A 9,519-nucleotide genomic window follows, 5' to 3' on the forward strand; every position below is an offset into this window, starting at 1 on the left:
GCCTTAGGACTGTCATGGTGCCTGCGGGCATGTTATTGATCACGCTGATATGCTACAATGAGCGTATAATGAAGCTCAAGGTCTACTAGAAGTCAAACCTCCCGCCATCTTAATAAGATACACTTTCTTACATAGCATTTAAGATAAAAGTCCCATTACTTTCAGGTCTCCTTTCATTTTCCAGTGCCTGCTATGGGTAATAGGAATGCTTTTGCCCTCTAGGGGTCTATACTCTAGTTTTGAGAAAGAAAAGTTTAACCTGCTTGACAAATATATGTAAATTAAGTGTTAATCTGTCTTACTGATGCAAATCAGAGGAGGCTAAAATAGGCAGAGAAGAATGTATGTTGGAATTTAAGCTTAGCTTAGGGCTTATTTACTTATTCAATAGACAAGGATAACTGCTTATTATCTCTTTGGATCATAAATGACTCAACAATTCAACAAATGTACTGAACCCACCAGGCATTGTGACAGGTATGGAGAGGGGTAACACAGAATTCCTTCCCCCAAGGGTTCATAGGTCAGAGGAGAAGGCAGAAAGTCAGAATATATTCTAACTACCGAGTAATAAATACCAAGTAGATATTGGTTCTATACAGTGGGAGAGCACAAAAGTTCTTTTCCAAGTTACCCACTTCTCCCGAGGGCCATACCCAGTCAAGCCCCACCAGGTTAACCTGCTGAACACCTCACAGAGCTGTCTTTTCCTGTCCTCTTCCACTGCTGCTCTCTCTCTCTCTCTACCTGGACCTTGACCGTAATCCCCTGAGTGTTCGGCCCACTTGCAAGATTGCCCTCCTTGGATCCATTTTCCACATCCATCTGCCTCAATGATCTTCTCTAAGCACAGCTCTGATTATGTCATGCCCAGCTTAATCCTCAGGACCATATCCGAACTCATAAGCATGGCAATCCAGGTCCTCTCGGATCTGGCCCTGACCTCCTTGGCAGTCTTGCTTTTTCTGTTTTCCCAAGTCCCTCAATCACACCCTCTGTGCCAGTCACACCAAGCCACTTAGTTTGAAAGTAGGAAGGGCAGACTTTGAAGGTGGAAAGAATAGCAGGGCAGCCTCATGGACAGAGATAAAGGGTGGGTCTGAGCCTAGAGTGGAGATCAGCCTGGCTAATCAATCTGGCAAATCCCACAGGAGCAGTATTCCTCTGAGGTACACACTGCAATGATGAGAGTCCTGTGGAGGTGTGTGTCTGTCCCTTCTCAGTCTCAGGGCAGAAAGGGGCAATGACAGCCCAAAGTGCACACTATAGAACCCTCATTCCCTACCACGACACAGCACACAGCCAGACCACCATTGCTCCCAGGAGGTTTGGCAAGGGCCATACAGGACAGGGAGATGGGGAGCAAGACGTAGGAAAGCAGTCTGAAGGAGGGGAAGGAAAGGTACAGGAAGACCCAGTATTGCCAGTTATTATCTGATTGATTCTGCAAGTCCTGCACTGTTCTGAGTTTGGTTTCTCATACATAATGGCACAACAATAATGCCTACTTCATAGCTGCAAAAGTTTTTCATTGATTGTTCTATAAGCATTTCCTAAGATTTCACTAGCCATGATGGAAATGAGATTAGAAAGGTGTAATAAGTAAAATACGTAGCAGGTTAATGTCACTGGCCTCCTAAACGGGTCTCTCTGCTTCCACCCATGTCTCTGCTGTCTATGTTCAAAAGAGCAGCCAGGGAGGGCAGATTAAAGGACAATCAGACCATGTCACTGCTCTGCACAAAACCTTTTAATGGTTTCCCAACTCCCAGTAAAAGTCAAAGTCCTTATAAGAGCTCACACTATCCTACTGCTGTCCCCACTCCTGGCCTCCCGCCTCTCCCCTCACTTCCCTTCCCCACCTCCATGTGCTTCCTCTAACATGCCAGCATCTCCCCAGATACCTGTGCATGTGTTCTTTCACCTCTTTCCAGTCTCAGTTCAATTGTCACCTTCTCAGCAGGGCCTTCCCTATCACCCGTTTACACCTGCAATCTCCCGGCCCTGCCCTGCATTATGTCCTCTAGAACACTCTAACCAACTGCTATCCTCTATATTGTACTTTACTGATTTACCCTGTTTACTGTCTCCCTCTCTCCACTTGAACATAGTTCCACGAGGACAAGGTTTTTATTCACTGTTGTGTTGCCCTGGCTCCAGAACAGTCCCTGGCACAGAGTAGGCACTCAATATATATTTGTAGAATAAGTGAATGATTTAAGCATCGTTACTGCAGAGGTATTCCAAAGCTGAGCTGATCAAAGGTCCAGCACTACCCGGCCTAGGACATGCCAGAGCAAATGAGTTTCATCAAAAACAAAACACATTCTGAACTTCGTGGTTCGCAAGGCTCCGTGAAGGTGCTGGGCCTGGAACCAGCCTGAGCTGCAGCAGCCCCCTGTCCTCAGGAGCTTCACAGAGCAAGAGAGCATACGCCTCGACTCAACTTAGCCCCTCCAGATACATGTTACAGGAGTTCCAGCCTAGGAGGCGTGAGGCTGGGTGGGGTGAGAGTATCACTAAGAACACGAAGGAACTGTTCTCGACTTGAGACAATGGAATCTGAATCTATAAATGACTGCTTCCTAGGGTGCTCTGAAGAAAAAGTTATTCAGAATGAATAAGCAGGCCAGCTCTGTAGTATAAATAACAACAGCTATTTCTTTTCCTGAAAAATCTATCAGCTGGAAATCAGATTTTTCAAATGACTGAAACAAAGCACAATCTGCCTGGACAGAAAGATCAGGCTTCCTGTCATGAATGGGGTGAGCGTTCCACGGGTGTCTTACCAACATTATATACGATATTACCATCATTGGGTGACTTCAATTACAATCCTCTGACACAGAATTCTCATACGCAGAGATTCTGCTTGGACAGAATTCCCACTTAAAACACAAAAATTCTTCCTTCAGAATTTCTGCCTGTTAAGTGAAATCAGGCTATGGGTCACCAACCAAAACGATCAATCCTTTTCATATCCTTTTAAAAAAAGGACAAGTGCTCTAGAGGCTGGTATTCGCCAAGATAGAATATGTCATCCAAACACTTGAATCATCTGGACTCTGTTTTCTAGGCTGAACACCAAGTAAAAGAGAGACCTTTTATCATTAAGAAAATAGTAATTTCCTCATAATCAAATTATTCAAATCACCTTAAAATAACATTTATTGAGCGCTTATTATATGCCAGTCACACAACTAGGTATTTTCACATTATATTAATCAACCCCAATATGAATGAGGTAATGCCCTATATCCCTATTTTCCAGATGGGGAAATTGAGGATTCCAGAGAATCAGAGATTTTGTCTAAATGGTAGAGGTGGTAGTATCAGAATTCAAATCTAGGACTCCTGCTTCCAGGCTCTGTGCTCATACTATGTGACAGAAGCAGAGGAAAAGCCTATAAGAACTGTAATGAATGCAATGAAAATTGTTTCTAATCACATTTTAGTGAGGGCTTCTTATCTGAAAATCCAAGACCTTGTAAGGTTTCACAGAAATTAACAAAGATAGTCACGTAACTATTCAATCCCTTTATCTCATGAATAAGAATATGAGGAAATATTTAGCTTTTAGCACTCCTTTTCCATGAAAAGAACTAACTTTTACACCAAATAAAGATGACTTAATTTCATTTCCCCTCACATGATGTCTTGAAAAATCAGAGGCTTTAAGCTGGGTGGTAAAAATCTTTGCCCCTCCCTTCAAAAATCAAAATATTTTAAAGTGTCAGGGTTGCTGAATTATAGCAGGGACCAAAATCTCAATGGCTATAATCAGAAGATGACATTCTGTCAGGGTAGTTAATACATTTAACAGTTCTTTCTTCCTTAAGATCCACATGCCAAAAGGCTCAGAAAGAAGGCTGCATGAGAGCACTTGTGATTTTCTCTATCAGTTAGGACTGTTATAAAAATAAACTCACTATCATGACCTAAAGGGCTTATGGATGGGCTTAGCGTCACTGTTATAAGTTGGCTGGAATTTCACTTCTGGGTTTAAGCCAGAACGAGTTAGCACAGGCTACACAGAGGTAGGATTTTTGCACTCAGGCCCAGGGCTCTGAAGAAGAAGGAAAAGAGCAGGACCCTGGGAAGTGACAGTGACAGGAACATTGTGGTTAGCCTAGGCTTAACAATTCTCAGACCAGGAGCTGAAACATTCAGGGACTGCCCTATGTTGTTCCTGGATGGGCAAATGTGTGGCACTTAGAATTTTTATACCTTGTTTTTCCTTTCTGGAGCAAAGCATCTGAATCAAGCTCCTGGGGCTGACCGACACTAAAATTGAAGGAAATTGACCATCTGACACCAAAAGCCATGTGTACAGAATACACATGTTATTCCCCTTGACCCTGAAGACATATTTATGCAACAGGTTCCAAAGACCAGGGAACAGCTGTTCAGAATCTTTTCCAAAACAGCCTCCAGTAAAATCGGTAAACTGGTGTGTGACACTTGGTTAACAGGTGCATTATCTCTGGAAAACCCAACAGCTGAAAAGGCAGGATCATTCCACTTCCACAGGGAATTAGGAGGGAAATACCAGTCTACCCAAAATCATCCTTAAAATGGGATTTAACAAGTAATTCTGGACTCTTCTTGCTAGGCTAACAAAGTCCATCTCATCTATTTGGCTACAGGGAAATCAAATTACTCTCTTTGAGACATCTGTTATTTAAAATGTGATGGAGCTGGATAACCCGTCCCTAAAAGACACCCCAAATCACTCAGCTCTTGGGGGAAAGAGTTAAGCAGTCAAGACTTGCTCCCCTGCTCTCTTTTCCTCCCACAAATGGCTTCTGTTAAGGTAATTCCAAGATGTTATTTATTTACTAGAAACCTGATTTGACTTTGCACAAGGATCAGGACCTGAGGATTCCATTAACTTCCATAGTTTTTTTGTTTTGTTTTGTTTTGTTTTGTTTTTTTGGCAGGGAAGGCATCAAGAGGAGGAGCTGGCAACACCAAATATTCTGATTTTCAGAAGCACCAGCTGGAAAGAAAGGTGCAAGAGGTTGGGAGTGGCCCAGGTTGCCCTCCCCCCTGAGCTTCAGTTTCCAAATAGAACATGGGGACTTCAAAGGAGCCTCACCTGCTGGGAGTCTCCATCCCTACCAGCTCATAGAGGCAAGGAGAAGACTTGGCTCCAACCCCAAAGAGGAGCATCCCAGGGCCCAAGTTGTAAAATACAACCTGGCAGAAATTCCGAGTCTATGTGGGAACAACTCATACCGCTGAGCAACGGCTCATACATCCACCTAGTCCTTTGATCTGTCAGGAATAAATCACGTCAACACACCTTGTTTAAAATCAAGCAAAAATGACTTAAAAATTACTTTCAATAGAAAAGCAATGTGGAGAGCAAGGAAGCTCAGGGAGGCTACTTCGGTAGATTTGCAGAGTGGGAAAGGGAGAAATCTGAAAGCTATCTTCTTGACTTCCTGTGGGCTATAACTGCACACCCCTGAATTTGAGCACGAAACTGGCAGGTTTTCCGTGCCTCACTGCGGGCAGCGGCTCTCCGCGTAAGAAGGCACCTTTCCAGCCACTGCCCAGGGTGAGCGACAGACTGTAACATCTACACCCTCACTCCCCCCGGGGGCCTGGTCACCCCCGAGGTTAAGGCAGTCCAACTGCGAACCATCATCCACCTTCAATCTCTGTCCAACAACACGACTGTCTGACAACGCGTGGTTCAAGAAAAAGGGCGGGGGGAGCAGATAGGATTTAAAAAATTAAACCGCATTTGCTTCCATACGGGAAGAACCGAGAGCTATGTGCTTCCCTCTACCCCTTGCAAGCCCCTTTGGTCGTTTTGGGTAAAGCCGGAACCCGCAACTCGCCGAGCACCCAAATGGGAGTCCCTGAGGAGCTCTGTTCTTCGCACACAGAAATCAACACCCTCCAGAGAAAGCCCCCGCGTGGTGTTCGAGGTCCAGGGGGCGCCGAGGGACCCGGGCACCGGGTGTGCCAGCGCCATGCCCAGTGCGTGAGGGTGCGCGCGTCGCCCACCCACCACGCCGCTCACCTAACACCACCGCGGCAACGGTGGAGAGCAGCAGCCAGTTATTCCTCAGGAATCTCTTCCAGTCGCATCCCTTCCTCGCCGGCTTCCCCATGGCTGACGTCGGAGCTCGGAACCACAGCAGAGGCGGCCGCTATTGTGCGTGGGGTTCGGCCGCGCGCGCGCGCGCGCGCGGGGGCCGGGGTACCCGGGGACCGCGGGAGGCTCCGCGGCGCAGTGGAGGAGGGATGCGGCCGCGCTGGGGAGAGGGTGTGCGCTGGCTGCTGCAACCGCCGCTGTCGCCGCTGCTGCTGTCACCGCCGCTGCTGTCACCGCCGCTACCGCCACCTGAGACCGCGCGCCGCGCCTGCCTCCCGCGCTAGCTCTGTGGCTGTGCGTGGCGGGCGCGCCCGACTCCTCCCGCCGCCGCCGCGCTCTGCGGCGCCCGGGCCAACCAGCGAGGAAAGAGGGAGGAGCGGCGAGCCGAGGGAGGCAGGAGGTGGGTGCGTGCTTGGTGTGCCCGGGGTCCCTGTGCGGCAGGCGTGGGAGGGCCTCCGGCACTGTGGCTGGAACCTGGAGTTACTCTGGGACTACTGAGTCTCGCCCTCGCCGTAGTGTGGAGCCTCTCGCGTTTGTTTTTTTGTTTTGTTTTGTTTTGTTCTGTTTTTTTTTTGTTTTTTGTTTTTTTTTGTTTTTTGTTTTTTGTTTTTTTTTTGGTCAGGCAAGGTTTTCGGATTTAGGGTTCCCTGTTCTCCCTAATCCAGAGGGGCGGAGTCACTGGCCCCTTTGGCTAGGACTTCATCCTGCACACCCTCACCCTCCCCCCTTTCTACTCACCGGCCATTGCTAGTGCGGCTCTGGAGTGGTGAAGAGTTGGGGGGAAGCTGAGTTCTGTCTTGGGTCCCCTTTGCTTCTCCACTGCAGCCTAGCATTTGCCAGTAGCCTAGAAAGCCTGAAACCTCCAGGAAAAAAGAAAGAGTGCTGGGGGACAGAACAGGACTTTCTAAACTTTAACACGAGGCCTCTAACCCCCCTCCCCCCACAGGTATTATTAACTAACTCTCCTCTTTGAGGCAAGGGAGGTGAAGCTCCAACTAAATTGTCTGTGTATCCAGAGTTTGAAATGGGCCCTGTTAGAACTCCACTTCCGCTCCCTGCGACTGGCTCCGTGGCCGCCAAAGGCCCCAAAGTTGTGAGACTTGGCAGAATAATTAGGACTGAGAACCCAACCAAGCTGTTCTGATGAGAAGGTGGGCGGGCCCACCCCCTAAGGCGAAACGCCTCAGAAAGGCAAACACAGGAGAGTTGGAGAAACTGGGTAAGTGCTAAGTGAATTTTCTAATTTTCTTCCATTTTTCTACCCGTTTTTTTTTCACCCTCACTTATACAAAACTTTTTCCTTCCCTTTACCACACCACCACCTCCGCAGCTGTAGTCTGCCTTCTTACCAGCTTTCTTACTAACATTAAGTAAGCCTTGTATCTTTTTGCTATTGTGGAGTCGACTCCTATTGGGGAGAGTGCAGGAAATCTCAGCTAGATTTTCTGATAACTAAAAGCCCACAATTAGAACTTCATTCCTTTGGCTTAAATTGATACAAGAATCCTTGAAGTGATAATAAATTAAGCTTTATGAACCATGTACACTTTAGTATGAATGAGTTTATCAACTCCTTTCCAGAAAACAAATTTTGAGAGAAGGAAAGATAAAGGAATACCAAGGTCATTGTGTGCCTGAGGAACATTTGAAGAAATGTCAAAAGGGAAACTATCAAGAAAGAGGGGACAAAGATAACCATCCCACAGTAAAAAAGCTGGAAATACTCAGATGTCCAACATGAAAAAAATGGTAACTGTATTATGGAACTGCCGTGCAACTACACATTATGCAGACTATCTAAAGGAAGTTTATGAAATTTCTAATAGCATGGGATAGCACGTGTCATAATATGAGGGAAAATGAGATTAAAATCGTATATATAGTGTGGTCACAACTATGTAAAACAAACATATGAAACAAAGCCATGCACTTATAAAAACGTCTAGAAGGAAATACATAAAATTTTAACAGTGGTCATCTTTGGGTGATAATACCATGTTTGAATCTTTTTGCTTTCTATCTTTCTGTAGTTTCAACAGTGTTTACCATAAGCATACCCACACCCATTACAGTTGTGGATAGGGCTGTATTTAAGAAATAAACAGGCCCTCAAGGGAGAGAAAAGTGGAAGAACCTAAGACAAATTTTGTACATCACAATTTTTTGAGGTGTAATAAGACAGACCTGGGTTTTGGGAGTAGGATATTTAGATTTAAATCCTAGCACCACCACTTACCTGCTGGGTGACCTTGGGCAAGTTGCTTAAATTTTTTGTCTCAGTTTCTACATCTGTAAAATGGGGACATTAATAATATTTATCTCATAAAGGTATTGTAAGAATTGAATACAAGAATGTATGTGCATGGCACACAACAAATGTCATTATGAGTTTTACTTGGGCAGGCATCTGCTTATTTCCCTTCTTACTTCCTCTCTCTTGTTGCCTGCCTCTTCTAAACACACCCTGAGCCACCTCACACCCACAAGAACCCTTCTCTATTGATCAATAGTTTTTGCCCTTTAGAATTGCAATCAGTGGACCCTAAATCTATTGCACTTTCACACATAAAGCTCATACAGTACATATTCATTTTATGCTTATTTAAATTATGCAAGTTTAAAATAGTGCAATATAAAAATATGAATAAAGTCTAAATATATACACTTATTTTGAAATAATTAAAATCTAAATTAAAGACGGAAGTCAGGAGTCTCAAAAGTTCAAAGCAGGTGGGCAAAGTGAATTATAAACTGTGTTTATGCTATTGCTACATGGCAGTTCCATTTTAACTGGTAACGAAAGATAATTAATAAGCAAACACTTATAGTGCACTTAACATTTGCCAGACACCTTTGTAATTACTTTATACATAGTTACTCCTTTGGTCCTCATAGCAACTTAATGAAGTAAGGACTATTGTTACTTCATGGGGCTGTTGGAGGAATCAAATGAGATATTACATATTATCATTGTCTTCATTTTACAGCTGAGGAATCTGAGGCAAAAAAGAGGTTAAGTAATTTGCTTAAATTCCCTCCATTAGTTAGAGAAGGATCAAGGATTGAACTAGTTGGTCAGGCTCGAGCTAAATGCACAGACTCTACATTAAACCACTACCTCTTATATGAAGAACAAATACAGAATTGTTATGGGAAAATTCTTCTTGAGTTATGTGAATTTTACTTTATGCAAGATCTTCAAGAATCTGTCTGTCCACATCTAGGTGACACTATGGTGACTTATAGTGCTGTGCTCAAGTAGAAACTGCATACATTTTATGGGGCAGTGGTTGAACTCTCGAATTCTCTCAACATTGCTGCTACTGAAACTTAATAATTCTATATGATTTCTCTGCCTAAGACTAAAAATGTATGTTTAGGAAGCATCACTTTAGGGAGAAGGGGAGATT

At 44.7% G+C, this 9,519-nt stretch overlaps 1 protein-coding gene across 2 annotated transcripts in view; it reads right to left on the reverse strand.

Moving 5' to 3' along the window:
• SLC1A1 (solute carrier family 1 member 1) overlaps window positions 1-6,927 on the reverse strand; it is a 60,149-nt gene extending 53,222 nt beyond the window's left edge. The window contains exon 1 of one of the 2 annotated variants that reach the window (XM_031449779.2): window positions 6,848-6,927. In XM_031449779.2, the coding sequence (XP_031305639.2) occupies window positions 6,848-6,854 (7 nt within the window). In that variant the 5' untranslated portion in view covers window positions 6,855-6,927. Of the gene's footprint in view, window positions 1-6,034; window positions 6,430-6,847 lie in introns of those variants that run through there. The other variant, XM_010995231.3, reaches the window with a different exon arrangement.
• Between the last annotated feature and the right edge of the window lie 2,592 nt (window positions 6,928-9,519).

This window comes from Camelus dromedarius, chromosome 10 (genome assembly GCF_036321535.1).
Source record: "Camelus dromedarius isolate mCamDro1 chromosome 10, mCamDro1.pat, whole genome shotgun sequence".
Taxonomy (NCBI): Eukaryota; Metazoa; Chordata; class Mammalia; order Artiodactyla; family Camelidae; genus Camelus; species Camelus dromedarius.